The 18,186-nt window shown below is 36.8% G+C and overlaps 1 protein-coding gene across 1 annotated transcript; it reads right to left on the reverse strand.

Moving 5' to 3' along the window:
- Nucleotides 1–1,364: 1,364 nt before the first annotated feature.
- On the reverse strand, nucleotides 1,365–4,150 carry LOC128693765 (cuticle protein AMP1A-like). Its single transcript, XM_053783618.2, has 3 exons — nucleotides 4,082–4,150; nucleotides 1,812–2,050; nucleotides 1,365–1,707 (listed from the first exon to the last, which is right to left on the reverse strand). Exons 1-3 carry the CDS (start codon nucleotides 4,088–4,090, stop codon nucleotides 1,491–1,493), a joined length of 465 nt encoding a protein of 154 aa, XP_053639593.2. The 5' UTR covers nucleotides 4,091–4,150; the 3' UTR covers nucleotides 1,365–1,490.
- Between the last annotated feature and the right edge of the window lie 14,036 nt (nucleotides 4,151–18,186).

Raw genomic sequence — 18,186 nt, forward strand, 5'->3', positions numbered from 1 at the left:
CTATTCGGCACGACATATATATATATATATATATATATGTCGTGCCGAATAGGCAGAACTTGCGATCTTGGCTTAAATAGCAACGCTCATCTTGCCATATAGGACAAGTGAAAATTTGTGTATGCAATAATTTCGCCAAAATCGTCCTGAACCTAACGAAAAAAATATGTTTCACTGTGTTTGTTTAGTATTAAATTACTGTAAACAAATCTAAAATATATTTAGTTGGGTTAGGCTAAAATAAATTGCGCTTGTTATAATAAGGTTAGGTAAGTTTTCTAAGTTCCTTTTGGTGCAAAATTATAAATTTTTATATCAACATTAATGAAAAAAATATATCTTCAAACGTATAAGAGAAAATTTTAGAAAGGACTTAATTTTAAATGACTTCTTGCTAATTGACCAGTTTTACATATTCGGCACGACATATATATATATATATATATATATATATATATATATATATATATATATATATATATATATATATATATATATATATATATATATATATATATTTATATATATATATATATATATATATATATATATATATATATATATATATAGATATATATATATATATATGCAAAACAACCATTGTGAAAGAGTGTGCTTTCTGATCCTCAGATTCAGGTGTGTTTTCTGATCCTCAGATATGTTGCCATCTGCTTACTTCCTCCTTTATTCTGCATTCGCTGTAGTCTGCTGTCTTTTCCCTTTGACTTTCTTTTCCATTATGTTGTGCCATTTTCCTCCTCATCGTCATAATGTATTAATTATCTCCCACTTTCTTCTCTATTGTCCGTCGGCCAAAATCATTTTTTCTCATTAATCAACTATTTTCCTGTTTTCTGTGTCTCGGCAAAATACTTATTACATTTGCCTTCAATTTTGTTTCGTTCATCCTTTTTTTCCATTGCTCTGTCACCAAAGCCTTTCACTCCTTGTCACTCCTCTGTCACTAAATCCGTCTCTCTCTAAATCAGCTTTCTCATTTCCTCTTTCAGTCTCGTGTTATTTTTTCACCAACAACTTCCTTTTGTAACTATTCATCTCTTTCAGTACTTTCTGTCCTAAACGTTTTCTTACTTTTCTCACAGTGCATGATTAGTTATGTTTTCACATTTCTCATTCATTTCACATCTCGATCCAGCTACTGTCCAGTTAAGATATCGTGAGTATTGATATGTGTCTATGTGTGTGAGCGCGCTATTATTATTATTATTATTATTATTATCATTATTATTATTATTTCTATTATTATTATTATTATTATTATTATTATTATTATTGTTATGATTAGCATTTATTTCTTGGTAACAAATGCTTCAAGCATATTATGTTTAGAATTACGAGAGGGAGAGAATATTACATTTTATTGATTATAATACAACAATAATTCTACAACAAGAATTTAAAAAATCTTATGTTTTTTTTTATAAACAAATACAGCATTAGTCCTTTACGTCGAAACTTTATCATTAACACTACTGAGGAGCTGAGTAACTACCAGAAGGTCCTCTAGATTCTGAGCGGGCACGAGCAGCGTCTTCTTCAGCAGCGAAGGCGATCTGGTCCAGCACAAACTGAGGAATTGGGTGAGGGAAGACAGGAGCCACAGGCAGATGGTTAGACTCGGGTTGGTAGCCGTTCTCATCCGCTACGAATTTCACTACGACAGAAGTGCCGTCAGGAGCAGTGTATCTGTGAAGAAAATATATTTATCAGGAGAATCGATAGATATTCATATTTCATATTAAGCTCACGCAAATATGACTAAGAAAAACACAATTTCATATGTTACTTACGAGTATTGTCCAGCCTTGACCACGGAACCGTCGGGACCGCTGGGGGACCCAGACTGAGACAAGCTGATGCCATTGCCTGTTTCTACTTCAAGATTGTATCTGCCATCCTCTTCGTGGACACGGTCGTCCTTCAAAATAGGCACAACCTCGCGAGAGTCATCGTAGCGAGTAGGCGCCGCTGGGGCTGAGTATCCCTGAGGGGCGGCGGTGACCCCAGTGGCCAATAAGGCAAGAACAATCTGCAAAACATACAAATATCTTTAATTTTGAAAATACAGTGGGCCCTACAACTGCGTGAAAACTGAGAACAAATAAAAAAGCTAAGGATTATTTCACTTCCTGTGTGAACTGAGAGTCTGCCTAACCCATTCAGGTTTAGCAGTTCGAAGCTTATTCAATTTTCTTTTCTTCGTTTAATATCCATTGTGTAATAAGCATTCCCTTATTTACTGCATCATCACAGTAATTTCAAAAATAAAAGTATAGGAAAAGTATTGTTACTGTTAAATATATATATATATATATATATATATATATATATATATATATATATATATATATATATATATATATATATGTATATATATATATATATATATATATATATATATATATATATATATATATATATATATATATATATATATATATATATATATTTATATAAAAGATGGGGCGGTAGGGAAGTGGAATATTCAAACGGCTTCAGGAAGAAATCCAAATATTCTTCCTTGAAGCCTTTTTATCCACTTCTCCGAGGCTATGGGTCCCACAATTTACACCAGAGGTGGATCCCATCTTATATATATGTATATATATATATATATATATATATATATATATATATATATATATATATATATATATATATATATATATATCGTGCCGAATATGTATAACTGGTCAATTAGCAAGAACTCATTTAAAATTAAGTCCTTTCTAAAATTTTCTCTTATACGTTTAAAGATATATTTTTTTCCTTAATGTTAATGTAAAAATTTTTAATTTTGCTCCAAAAGAATTTTAGAAAACTTACCTAACCTTATTATAAAAAAAAACAATTTATTTTAGCCTAACCCAACTAAATATATTTTAGATTTGTTTACAATAATTTAATTCTAAACAAACACAGTGAAATATATTTTTTTCGTTAGATTCAGAATGATTTTGGCGAAATTATTGCATACACAAATTTTCGCTTGTCCTATATGGCAAGATGAGCGTTGCTATATAAGCCAAGATCGCAAGTTCTGCCTATTCGGCACGACATATATATATATATATATATATATATATATATATATATATATATATATATATATATATATATATATATATATATATAGGAGAGAGAGAGAGAGAGAGAGAGAGAGAGAGAGAGGGGGGTGTTGGCACCTGGAGAAGAAGTTGATATCCTTGGGGTGAAATTTGACTCCAAACTAACGATGAAGAACCATGTTGTAAATCTTGCAAACAAGGCAGCCAGGAAGCTTACAGCACTTCGCCGTATCTCGCATCTACTTGACAGTAGGGGTTGCAAGATTCTGTACGAGGCACAAGTACGCTCACACCTTGAGTATGCTCCACTTTCTTGGTTTGCCTGCCCCCCCCTCTCATCTGCGACTGCTTGACAGAGTAGAGAACAGAGCAAGACGTCTCATCTCTCGCCTGGACCCATCCTGGATAGATCTGTCATTACAGCAGAGCCTTCAACATAGAAGGGATGTGGGTGGCCTTACTGTTATGTACAAGGCCAATATTGTCAAAGTACCACACTTGGATCCACTTCGAGGACAGCGTGAAACAAGCTTTTATGCCACAAGACGGGCAGAAAGCAGCAACTTCACTCTGGCTGTACCCTTCTCCAGAGCATCACTCCATCTGAGATCATATATACCCAGGATGACTCGAATATGGAACACATTCGTACAGCATAATGATGTCAACGAGATAAAGTCAGTTGATCAAATTAAAATGCTGGCCCACAGATGGCTCCAATTTCATCCTGTTCCCTACTTGTATGTCTCATAACAATAAAAATGCTTTCAAATGAGCTGATGTAGGTAACAGCTCTTAGCTTGTCAATAAAGTTAGGAATCCTTAACCTGTAAATAGCTTGTCAATAAAGCGAGGAGATAGATATTTCCTAAGTACAAACTAATTAGGTTTGCAAAACAGGGCATTGCATCATATGTGCTTTAGAGCATAAAGGCAAAAAAAGAGCAATGCAATGATGCGTGCCACAAGATCAGGATGTGTGTTATACTCACAAGCATCATATTGTGTATATGCCGTGACGCTGGAGGGTAGTGTCTGCAGTGCCTTCACAAACGTTCACTTATATACATAGTTCTCCACCCACTCTGGGTTGCCAGCTGTACTCTAATATCCAACACTTGCTCTGGATTTCCCAATAGCCTATAGTTTTCGAGGTCATGACATTGAAGCTCGTGCACCTCTGCCACGCAATCATTTCCTTTCTCGTTCGGTATTTTTTTTTTAATTCTCTTTTTTTCTCTCTCTCTGTTTATAAATGTATTAACCGAAGAATGGCCGATGACATGAACTGTTGTCCTGACATGTATCAAGTATAGCAACGTACCACTGAGTTATGAAGCTTATAATAGGAAAGTTTCATAGACGGAACTTCAGAGACAAGTTTGCTTCAGAAGTTACCAGATGTGCCCGACCATTCCTTCCCATGGCCCCAGAAGCTTTCATAGTACTTTTATTCTCATACCCTCGAAAACCAAATCTATGAACTCAGGATAAGGTGTAATGAATGCCTGTCAGTGAATAAACAGTAGAATGGACGGGAACTCGAACTTTGGTTCTAACAGGCAGATCATCCATCGCTGTTTTACAACGCTAAACTGGTGTGAAAGAACATTTTAAGCATATGAAAGCCTTAGGGTATTCGTGTGTTTAAATACACATACACGTTCTCTCTCTCTCTCCCTCACATACACTTCATCGGTGGAAATATTTAGAAGAATGCTGCTGGCTTAATTGTTATGAGAAAATAACTGGTGAGTTTTTTATTCATATGGTTACCTACTCAATGACTCCTTTACAGGAAGTATCGTAAATTAGAAATGTTGCTGACATGGTTAACGCCGTGCCGGGGAAGAGAGGTGATAAATGCCCGGAATCATTTATATGAATTAGCTCACACACACACACACACACAGTGGTGTGTGTGTGGAGTAACACTGCAGAAGGCCTACTGACCCATGCAAGGCTGGTCCTTATCAAAACGACCTCTACCTAAAGCTACCCAAGAAATAACTCCCGTACCCCGTACTCAGTGGTGACGTGTACTTAGCTCAGTGGTGACGTGTACTTAGCTCAGTGGTGACGTGTACTTAGCTCTGTGAAGACCTGTTTGCGCGATCTCTACGAATTGAAGCAAGATCCCCTCCATCGAGCTACTTTACCAATTGAGGATGACGAAGATGGAGATTCGGCGACTGACCGAGGAAAACAAGAAGATTCGTAGTAGTCCTCCTGTTTTGAGTCCTCAGGTCAAGAAAGGAAACTTGTCAGTGGCTGGACAGCAGGGAACGAAGTTGACGATCAAGAAGACGAATGGAAAGGGAGAAACGATGAAGAAGAAAGAGACTGCCGTGGAATCTGTTGTGGAAACATCTAATACATTCTCAGTGCTACCCGACGAATGTGAGTCGACTACTGGGAACGTCACGACGATCGACACCAAGGAAGGTAAGAATATTGTTGTTGTTGGGGATAGCCAAGTTAGGTATATGGATAGGGCGTTCTGCTTGAAGGACAGGAGTAGGAGACAGAGAGTTTGCTTTCCTGGGGCTGGGATGGAGGATATTGTTAGCCGTCTGGATGACATTATGAGAGGTAATGGGAGCAATCCTATTATCTGTCTCAGTGCTGGTGGCAACGATGTTGGCAGACGTAGGAGTGAAGACCTGATTAGCAGGTATAGGTCAGCAATAGAAATAATTAGGAGGAAGGGTGGGAACCCTGTCATATGTGGTATTTTGCCAAGGAGAGGAGTTGGAAATGAATGGTTGTCCAGGGCAATTGGTGTCAATTGCTGGCTGGACAAATACTGCAAGGAAAATGCGGTAACATTCAATGACAACTGGGACCTCTTCTATGGCAGAAATGACATGTATGCCAGGGATGGGTTTCACTTATCTAGGTCTGGGGTGGGAGCACTGGCAACTGCAGTGGAGGGAGCTGTTAGGTCTTTAAACTAGGAATAGTTAGTGGTATGGGTTTTGGCGGGAAAACAGTAAGTCGCAGTGTAGTAATATGAGTACTAGGAGAACTAGTAATAGGCAAAATGAGGTAGATATTGAAAAGCCAGTGTCACAAATTGACAGGGACAGTAATAGGTTTAGTGGAATAACAGAAAGGAGCAGGAAGGGTAAAGAGAGAGGAGGGTCTTTAAATATATATTACACAAATAGTCGCAGTGCTAGGAATAAGATGGACGAGTTGAGACTAGTTGCTAGTGCAGGTAACATTGATGTATTTGCCTTAACTGAAACGTGGTTTAATTCAAAAAGTCGGGACATGCCTGCGGAATGTCACATTCAGGGTTTTAAAGTGTTCCAAGTAGATAGAAGTGTCGGGAAGGGGGGTGGGGTGGCATTGTATGTCCGAGATCGCTTGAACTGTTGCATAAAAACGGGTATTAAGTCTGAAGTAACACATACAGAGTCTGTTTGGATAGAATTTTCAGAGGGGCATGAAAAATTAATTTTAGGTGTGATATACCGTCCCCCAAACTTAGATAGGGACCAGGGGAGACTACTATGGGAGGAAATTGTTAGGGCCACAAGGCACGATAATGTAGTAATTCTAGGAGACTTTAACTTTAGTCATATTGATTGGAATTTCTTGACTGGGAATTTAGAATCATACGACTTCTTAGAAGTAGTTCAGGATTGTTTTTTGAAGCAGTTTGTGACAGAACCTACAAGGGGTAATAACCTGCTTGACTTAGTTCTGGCAAACAATGAATCCCTTGTTAATAATTTAGAAGTTTCTGAGGAACTGGGTGCTAGCGACCACAAATCAATTACATTTAGCATTGAATGGAAGTATGATAGTAGGGATAACTCAGTAACAGTCCCAGATTTTCGCTTAGCAGATTACGATGGGCTTAGAGAACACTTATCATCTGTTGACTGGGGTAACGAAGAGAGCTATCAATATGACAGTTTTCTGAACACTATACATGAGGCTCAAAGAACGTTTATTCCGTATAAAGAAATTAGATCAAATAGAAATGACCCAAAATGAATGAATAATAGGCTGAAATATCTACTAGGGCATGAGAAAGGAATTTATAGGCGTATCAAAAGAGGTGAGTGTCATCTTATGAATCAGTATATTGACATTAAGAAGGACATTAAAAAGGGAATAAGAAAAGCTAAAAGGGACTATGAAATTAAAGTTGCTAGGGATTCTAAAACTAACCCAAAAAGTTTTTTCCAGGTATATAGAACAAAAGTCAGAGATAAGATAGGTCCCCTTAAAAATAACTATGGGCATCTTAGTGACAAAGAGAATGAAATGTGCTCGATTTTAAATAATTATTTTCTCTCGGTTTTTACGCAGGAAGACACTAATAACATTCCAGTAATTAATTTCTATAGTGGGCCAGAAGAAGATAAATTATGTAACATCACAGTCACTAGTGAAATGGTTGTGAAGCAGATAGACCGACTGAAGCAAAATAAGTCACCGGGTCCTGATGAGGTTTTTTCAAGGGTTCTTAAGGAATGCAAAATGGAACTCTGTGAACCATTAACTAATATTTTTAATTTATCTCTTCAAACAGGTGTAGTGTCTGATATGTGGAAGATGGCTAATGTAATTCCTATTTTTAAAACAGGGGACAAGTCGTTACCGTCAAATTACCGCCCAATAAGCCTGACCTCAATTGTAGGCAAATTACTAGAGTCAATTATAGCTGAGATTATAAGAAGCCATCTCGATAAGCATAGCTTGATTAATGATACTCAGCATGGATTCACAAGAGGCCGGTCTTGTCTAACTAATTTATTAACTTTCTTCAGTAAAGCTTTTGAGGCTGTTGACCACGATAAAGAATTTGATATTATTTACTTAGATTTTAGTAAGGCTTTTGATAGAGTTCCGCACCAAAGACTGTTAAAGAAAGTGGCAGCTCATGGCATTGGGGGAAAAGTGCTCTCGTGGATCGAGTCATGGCTCACTGACAGGAAGCAGAGAGTGTCCATAAATGGGGTTAAATCCGAGTGGGGATCTGTAACAAGTGGCGTTCCACAGGGATCAGTCTTGGGCCCGTTGTTGTTTATAATATATATCAATGATCTTGATGAGGGTGTTACTAGTGATATGAGCAAATTCGCCGATGACACAAAGACAGGTAGGATAATTGATTCAAACGTAGATGTTAGGGAACTTCAGGAGGATTTAGACAAACTCTACTCTTGGTCAGAAAAGTGGCAGATGCAGTTCAATGTAGATAAATGCAAGGTTCTGAAGCTCGGGAGTGTCCATAACCCTAGCACTTATAAGTTAAATAATGTAGAACTTAGCCATACAGAGTGCGAAAAGGACTTGGGGGTTATGGTGAGCAGCAACCTTAAACCAAGACAGCAATGCCTAAGCATACGTAATAAGGCAAATAGATTACTGGGATTTATATCAAGAAGTGTAAGCAACAGAAGTCCAGAGGTTATACTGCAGCTTTATACAGCATTAGTAAGGCCTCACCTAGATTATGCAGCTCAATTCTGGTCTCCATATTACAGAATGGACATAAATTCGTTAGAAAACATTCAGCGTAGGATGACTAAATTAATACATAGCATTAGAAATCTTCCTTATGAAGAAAGATTGAAGACTCTTAAGTTACATTCACTTGTTAGACGAAGAATGAGGGGAGACCTGATTGAAGTGTATAAGTGGAAGATAGGTATTAATAAAGGGGATATTAACAAGGTCTTGAGGATATCTCTCCAAGAGAGAACCCGCAGTAATGGATTTAAATTAGATAAGTTTAGATTTAGAAAGGACATAGGAAAGTATTGGTTTGGAAATAGGGTAGTTGATGAGTGGAACAGTCTACCTAGTTGGGTTATTGAGGCTAGGACTTTGGGTAGTTTCAAATTTAGGTTGGATAAGTACATGAGTGGGAGGGGTTGGATTTGAGTGGGACTTTCACATCAGAGCTTATTTCTTGGGTAGTATTGAAAAATGGGTTGGTCAAATGTTTGTTAGTGGGATGAATTGTAAAGGACCTGCCTAGTATGGGCCAACGGGCCTGCTGCAGTGTTCCTCCTTTCTTATGTTCTTATTTTACCCAATGACACCAATCAAACCCAGCCCCTCCCACTCATATATTTGTCCAATCTCATCGTAAAGCTACCCAAAGTCCTAGCCTCTATCACCCAACTGGGAAGATTGTTCCACGCATCTACAACTCTGTTAGAAAGTCAGTACTTACCTATATCCTTTCTAAATCTAAATTTATCCAACTTAAATCCATTATTTCTGGTTCTTACCTGGTTCGACACCCTCAGTGCTGGAGTAGTGGATTTAATGGCCATAGAGGAGGCAGGATATATACATAGCTTTAAGAAGAGACACTATAAAATTCAAGGAGCAGAAGAGAATGTTCCTAGTAGCGCTGGTGAAGAGGAGGGGCCAGGAGCAGTGAATCGACCCCTGCAACCACAAATAGGTAAGTACATAAACACACACATGTATATATATACATATATACAACAAATATGAAATACTATACAAGTTAGTCTTCAGAGAGCTCACGTAAGAGCGAGAATGAGCTCATTTCTGTCTTTTATAGAGGAAATACGTCAAAAGATATATGTCTTCAGGATTTCTGAATGCAATAATTTTATGTGCTATCGAATAACAGAATAAGATGTAGCTGATACTATTAAGTACTGCACCGTTTTACACCTTCTCCAGCAACACCCACCTCATACCTACTGACATGCCCCACAGGTGAACCAAAACAACGCTTGTGAATATATAAATCGACATAACCATGAGTGAAAGTAAGTCTGGGTCAAGAAATATTTACCCTGGAAATGTTTAAGCTCAACTCTCAAAAAAATAAGACTTACGAAAGCTGAACGAATTTATGCAAAATTATCTCAATTTATCCTGGTTTGCAGAGGTCAAAGCACTGTCGTGTGGCTCTGACAAGAACGATCAGAGTTTAAGAGCACTGTTTGTTCTATATTTCATTGTAGGATAACTTGCTCTGAATAACCTCAAGAACTGAATTTATTATTTAATTCTCAATGCTAGTTTGATTGATTCTTTTTTAACATTTATTTAACTTATATATAATATATATATACATGTATATATATATATATATATATATATATATATATATATATATATATATATATATATATATATATATATATATTTTATATATACATATATATATATATATATATATATATATATATATATATATATATATATATATATATATATATACATACATATATATATATATATATATATATATATATATATATATATATATATATATATATATATATATATATATATATATATATACATATATATATATATATATATATATATATATATATATATATATATATATATATATATATATATATATATATATATATATATATATATATATATATATATATATATATATTTATGTCGTGCCGAATATGTAAAACGGGTCAATTAGCAAGAACTCATTTAAAATTAAGTCCTTTCTAAAATTTTCCCTTATACGTTTAAAGATATATTTTTTCATTAATGACAATGTAAAAATTTATAATTTTGCACCAAAAGAATCTTAGAAAACTTACCTAACCTTATTATAACAAGAAAAAATTATTTCAGCCTAACCCAACTAAATATATTTTAGATACGTTTACAATAATTTAATACTAAACAAACACAGTGAAATATATTTTTTTCGTTAGGTTCAGAATGATTTTGGCGAAATTATTGCATACACAAATTTTCACTTATCTTATATGGCAAGATGAGCGTTGCTATTTAAGCCAAAATCGCAAGTTCTGCCTTTTCGGCACGACATATATATATATATATGTATATATATATATATATATATATATATATATATATAATTATATATATATCTATATAATATACATAATTATATAATATATATATATATATATATATATATATTATAACATATATAATTATATAATATATATATATATATATATATATATATATATATATATATATATATACATATATAAATATATGTAGTAGTAGAAGTGTGGTGAGGATGGAAGAGGGTCTGGTGTGGTGCTGGTGGGGGATAATGGTTGTTGGACCAAGCGATGATTGCTGTAGGTGGGGATTTGGGTGGTAGGGATCATGGAGAAGTCATGTATAGGAAGATGAAATTAGTAGATTTTGTTGTAGTGGAATATTTATTGTTTTGCTCATGTGATATGTGTGTGTCTGATGACAAGGAAAGTGAGGAGGAAGGGTAGTCGATAGGTGTTATGTGTCTTTCCAATTGAGAAAGGCAACTGTAGATAAGCAATTGGCCTGTGTGTGTGTGTGTGTGTGTACTCTCCTAATTGTACTCACCTAATTGTGGTTGCAGGGGTCGAGACTCAGCTCCTGGTCCCGCCTCTTCACTGATTGCTACTAGGTCCTCTCTCACTCTGCTTCCTGAGTTGTATCATACCTCTTCTTAAAACTATGTATGGTTCCTGCCTCCACTACTTCACTTGCTAGGCTATTCCACTTCCTGACAACTCTATGACTGAAGAAATACTTCCTAACGTCCCTGTGACTCGTCTGAGTTTTCAGCTTCCAGTTGTGACCCCTTGTCCCTGTGTCCCCTCTCTGGAACATCCTATCTCTGTCCACCTTGTCTATTCCTCGCAGTATCTTGCATGTCGTTATCATATCTCCCCTGACCCTTCTGTCCTCCAGTGTCGTCAGTCCGATTTCCCTCAACATTTCCTCGTACGACATTCCCCTGAGCTCTGGGACTAGCCTTGTTGCAAACCTTTGTACTTTCTCTAACTTCTTGACGTACTTGACCAGGTGTGGGTTCCAGACTGGTGCTGCATACTCCAGTATGGGCCTAACATACACAGTGTACAGTGTCTTGAACGATTCCTTATTAAGGTATCGGAACGCTATTCTCAGGTTTGCCAGGCGCCCGTATGCTGCAGCAGTTATTTGGTTGATGTGTGCCTCCGGTGATGTGCTCGGTGTTATGGTCACCCCAAGGTCTTTCTCCCTGAGTGAGGTCTGTAGTCTTTGTCCACCTAGCCTATACTCTGTCTGCGGTCTTCTTTGCCCCTCCCCAATCTTCATGACTTTGCATTTGGCTGGATTGAATTCGAGAAGCCAGTGTGTGTGTGTGTGAGTGTGTGTGTGTGTGTGTGTGTGTGTGTGTGTGTGTGTGTGTGTGTGTGTGTGTGTGTGTGTGTGTGTGTGTGTGTGTGCACTCACATAGTTGTACTCACCTAGTTGAAGTTGCAGGGGTCGAGTCCTAGCTCCTGGCCCCGCCTCTTCACTGCTCGCTACAAGGTCACTCTCCTGAACCGTGAGATTTATCATACGTCTTCTTAAAGCTATGTATGGATCCTGCCTCCACTACATCGCTTCCCAAACTATTCCACTTCCTGACAACTCTGTGGCTGAAGAAATACTTCATAACATCCCTGTGATTCATCTGTGTCTTCAACTTCCAACTGTATCCTCTTGTTGCAGTGTCCCATCTTTGGAACCACCTGTCTTTGTCCACCCTGACAATTCTTAGTATTTTGTATGTCGTTATCATGTCCCCCTATCTCTCATGTCCTCCAGTGTGGTCAGGTCGATTTCCCTTAACCTCTCCTCGTAGGACATACCCCTTAGCTCTGGGACTAGTCTTGTTGCAAACCTTTGCACTGTCTCTAGTTTCTTTACCTGCTTGGCTAGGTGTTGATTCCAAACTGGTGCCGCATACTCCAATATGGGCCTAACGTACACGGTGTACAGGGTCCTGAACGATTCCTTATTAAGATGTCGGAATGCTGTTCTAAGGTTTGCTAGGCGCCCATATGCTGCAGCAGTTATTTGGTTGATGAGCACCTCAGGAGATGTGCCTGGTGTTATACTTACCCCAAGATCTTTTTCCTTGAGTGAGGTTTGTAGTCTCTGGCCCCCTAGACTGTACTCCGTATGTGGTCTTCTTTGCATTTCCCCAATCTTCATGACTTTGCACTTAGTGGGGTTGAACTCCAGGAGCCAATTGCTGGACCAGGTCTGCAGCCTGTCCAAATCCCTTTGTAGTTCTGCCTGGTCTTCGATCGAATGAATTCTTCTCATCAACTTCACGTCATCTGCAAACAGTGACACTTCGGAGTCTATTCCTTCCGTCATGTCGTTCACAAATACCAGAAACAGCACTGGTCCTAGGACTGACCCCTGTGGGACCCCGCTGGTCACAGGCACCCACTCTGACACCTCGCCACATACCATGACTCGCTGCCGTCTTCTTGACAAGTATTCCCTGATTCATTGTAGTGTCTTCCCTGTTATCCCTGCCTGGTCCTCTAGTTTTTGCAATAATCTCTTGTGTGAAACTGTGTCAAACGCCTTCTTGCAGTCCAAGAAAATGCAATCCACCCACCCCTCTCTTTCTTGTCTTACTGCTGTCACCCTGTCATAGAACTCCAGTAGGTTTGTGAGACAGGATTTCCCGTGCTGGCTGCTGTTGATGAGATCATTCCTTTCTAGGTGTTCCACCACTCTTCTCCTGATAATCTTCTCAATGACTTTGCATACTGTACATGTCAGTGACGCTGGTCTGTAGTTTAGTGCTTCATGTGTGTGTGTGTGTGTGTGTGTGTGTGTGTGTGTGTGTGTTAGTCACTGGGTCATTGGTGGTCAAAGACACTTTTCGATAGCATCTTTTTGTTTGTGTATGTTTATGCTCTTTGTTCTCTCATTTACTTTTTTGTCTATTTTCTTTCATTTTATTGCTAATCTTCCGTAAGTCTTCGGAAAATCAAACTTATTGTAATTTTGAAAGTTTATTGTCTCTCAGTGTGATACTTTTTTGATGTTTCTTGTATAAGATTTGAGTTTGGTGTAGAACTGCAGGTACTCTTCCCTTCCTCGGATCAAACCTGTGATGATGATGATGATACTACTACTACTACTACTACTACTACTACTACTACTACTACTACTACTAATAATAATAATAATAATAATAATAATAATAATAATAGTAATAATAAAGAAGAAGAAGAAGAAGAAGAAGAAGAAGAAGAATAGCAACAATAAGAATAGGAATAATGAACATTAATCTGGCATAAGCTACTGCTGCTTTGCCACTAATTTTCCCGCATTTTATTTGTACATTCTGTAGTTAAATCCGTTCGGTAAAGGAGTCTGAATATGTATTCATTACTTTACTGTGCGCCCAAGTTCACATCCCAGACTGCTGATATACAATGTGAAGGTCAATCCTCATCACTGGCAGCAAGAATGCACAAGTCAGGCCGTCATCTCTGCTTCCTATGGGTGGGTCGATAATTGGGTACCTACTTAATTAAGGGTAAATTCCTTGTATATGTTACTGACGGGCAAACACTTAGGACATTTCATTTAGGAAACGTTTTGATCCTGAGACCTTGTTCACTACGTACTGTAAGTATGGAGATTATTCACTCCAGGACCTATACGTTCAATAAGAAAATATCTGAAGTGTTTGCTCATGTGTCTAACTGTACCGACTTAAGTTGGGTACCGACTACCGGAAGATTGTGTAAATCACATCAGGCAGATTGAAAATTTCCGCTGATTCACTGAATCATTTGTAGTGACAACAGACGTCACTGAACCAACACAACTAGATTCACTTCACATCCTATCTCGTGCAGTCATCGGGAGGAGAGAGAACCTCTACACAAACTGAACGTATCATGAAGATTTTAATTAACATTACTAAACCTGGAGAGTTTAGTATCCGAGGATACCCGCAAGAAAGCCAATCATTGCGACGTATTTCCATTGGGGTTCTTTTGTCCTTTATCTTACGATGCAACCCACAAGAGTGGGCTAAAACTCAGGTACCTATTTACTGCCTGATGAACAGTGGGCAATAAGTGTTAGGAAACTTGTTGATTCGCCTCACCTCTTTCACCCACATTAAACACGGATCCTTTGGTTGTAAGCCAAGCGTTGCCCCTCCACCAACGTATCATTAAGTTTTCAATCCCATTTTGTGAGCTCTGTATTTCTTGAAGCCTGTTCCTTGCTATTGCGTCATCACGGGTTGTAAAGTGAGACTGTCGGGGGCAGGAGGTTGCTGCAACCTCGTTGTCCAGAGCGACCGCATTTCATCACTGCATGGGACGCACATGGTGCTACAGTCACCATCTCCCTGCCTGCTTACCCGCCTGACTTTCACTCTAAACCACTTACTCTCTGTAACAAAAGCAAGCGCAACTCGTTTGAATATGCTCATAAAGAGTTGAAGGAAAGGCAGTACAATATGAACCATGGTTCTCCTTCTCTGGTGCAAGTATTCACGTTCTCAGCTGGACACAAAATACTAATCGCCCAAAGCAATTGGGAATAGTCTTTGTTCTGTTGTATTTATTATTATTATTATTATTATTATTATTATTGTTATTATTATTATTATTATTATTATTATTATTATTATTATTATTATTATTATTATTATTATTATTATTATTATTATTATTGTTATTATTATTATTATTATGATTATTATTATTATTATTATTATTATTATTATTATTATTATTATTATTATTATTATTATTATTATTATTATTATTAATATTATTATTATTATTATTATTATTATTATTATTATTATTATTATTATTATTATTATGATATGCTGGCTATTGTTAACGTTTTCATTCAAATTCTTTAATTTTTACTTGAAAGGACATTAATTAATATTTGTATTAATTAATAGTAAGCAAATTGAGCTATTTAAATTGTACATAAAATAATATTCACTGAATATTAGTTATTTCATCACAGTGAAGAAGGTTAATTGGTAACGAAGAAGAGCGCATAATTTATCACAAAGAATAACTGGTGGTTCATCACATGGAACATCTATTTCATCGCATAGAATAACCGTTAGTTCATCACACGGAAAAAAAAGGCTAATTCTCTAAATAGAAGTTCAGCTAGGTTATCATATAGAAGAAGAGCTAGTTTGTCAAACAGAAGAACTGCTATTTAATTTTAAAGAAGAGCAGTTAGTTTGTGAGATAGAAGAACGGCTAGTTCACCTTATAGAACAACAGCTAGAATAGTTAGCGCACGACATGGAAGATGGATCGATTAAATAGATAATTGGTTAAATTTTAACGGATAGAAGAAATGAGGATGTGAGTTCATGGAGAGAAGAATGACAGCCGAAGAACACAAATAAAGAGGTCACATTGAAATCAGTTTCAGGTTGCATAACCGGATAAGTACAAATCAAAGAAATTTTGATAAGCCAGAGAATAGTGTATATACAAGAGATTTCATCTAAATTTCGAAAGTTAGCAATCTCTCACCTACTCACTTCTTAACAGCAGATGTCTTTAATTAAACACAGATGAAAAAGCGAGTTAATAACCTCGCTGCTAGATCTTCTATACAAAAATTTGCGCATTCATATATATGCAATAAGATCACAGTAAACAGGTGATATCACAATATGCTAAACAACCACTGTGAAAAAACAGCGAAATTCCAAGCGTTTTCGAGACTTCTCACATTATTAAGGAACTACATACATCTGAAACAATGGGTCATGTAAATCAATGTAGATAAAGAGAACTTTCCCAGCAACTGGGACTCGGCTCTGTGCGTAACATGGTTAAATGCAAATAAAGAAATAACACCAAGATATGCAGGACCACTAAGCCACATTACTTGTCAGCAATGGCAATCATGAATAAACTCTGCGGAAATTGTGAAAGAATTTAGAGGTACCACTAGAAGAGTACAATGTGTGATATGCAGAAACTGGTATCGTATTTCCTGTGCTGGAATTCCTTCGGCTGCTAGCAATTGGACAGAACAAAGGAAATATTACTGAATTTCTGAGAAATATAAAGAACACTGTGCAGGTTCATGACATATATTGAATACTATTGACCAGAAAAACAAAAAACTCTTTCTTGGAGAGCTTGCTAGTAAGATATGAAAAGGGAAAATGAAGTTGATACGGATTACAAAGCTAGTGAAAGGGTATAAACACGTGTTCAGAACAGCGAAGACGAGACGGGAATAGCTATTCAATGCCAAAAAACGAGGAGACAATATCAAAACAATAGCACGAAAGGCACAATCTAATGAAGTATAATCAGAGAAGGCTAGACAGAAAAACTCATAACACCCTTGAAAACAAATATTTTTAAACAACATTTTTTTAGTCAGAGAGAGGAAGAAAACGGACAGAAAACGAACACAGGGATTAAAAGAAATACGCGGCAGTGTAAAGCAGTGAACCAGTTTTCACACACCTGCGCCGAACCTAAAACAGCCCCAACACAATCAAAACTAGATGGAGCAGGGATTTCTGTACAACTGTTACACGCCATATTATAAGATGGTACATTATCAGATATACTAATAAAGACCAATATCCAAACATCTCAAACTGCTTCTCATTCTTTCATGATAATATTCAGGATTTAAAAACGAACAAAAATAATAATACATATACAGAAGCATATGTAATGAATGTTTTGTTCAGTGATATATGGGTGCAAAACTATAATGTAAATGAACGTGAGCATGCAAATAGGTCGCAGGAAGACAGCTTACAAAAATATCAATTAATGAAAGAGAACATGACAACAAAGGGAAGAAAATTAACACCGAGAGACTACCGAAAGAGCAGTAACAAAATCATTCATACCAGACGGACGTCTCACTCGGAGCTAAACGAGGTTCAAGAAATAAACCTTAAATATTTCTTGGCATAAGGGAAATGCTTGTTAAAAACAATCTCTAGAAATGGTCAGCTAGTCACAGGAGGTTTATAAACCGATGACGTAAACTAAATGAGTGACATTTTGAAAGACCAGCGTAAAATAATATTTAGCAATCCACTTAATGAGTTATAGTCACCTTTTAAATCGTGTATCTGACATATACTTAAATCTCTCAAAATTTTAAATGAAAATAGAAAACAAGTCCACATACGCAGCACCAGAGACTGATTAATGAAACTGTATATTCATATATAGAAGTGAAAAATACCACTATCAGGAACACTCAGTATTCTTTGAAAAAAAGAAAGAAGCAGCAAATCTCTGGGGAAAAAATACAAATCAGA

Source organism: Cherax quadricarinatus, chromosome 34, assembly GCF_038502225.1.
Source record: "Cherax quadricarinatus isolate ZL_2023a chromosome 34, ASM3850222v1, whole genome shotgun sequence".
Classification (NCBI taxonomy): Eukaryota; Metazoa; Arthropoda; class Malacostraca; order Decapoda; family Parastacidae; genus Cherax; species Cherax quadricarinatus.

What these genes read in the sequence shown, in the direction of transcription:
- LOC128693765 (XM_053783618.2), bottom strand. An exon ending in GTCAAGGCTGGACAATACTC is followed by an intron (nt 1,708 to 1,811) that starts GTAAGTAACATA and finishes TTTTCTTCACAG; the next exon opens with ATACACTGCTCCTGACGGCA.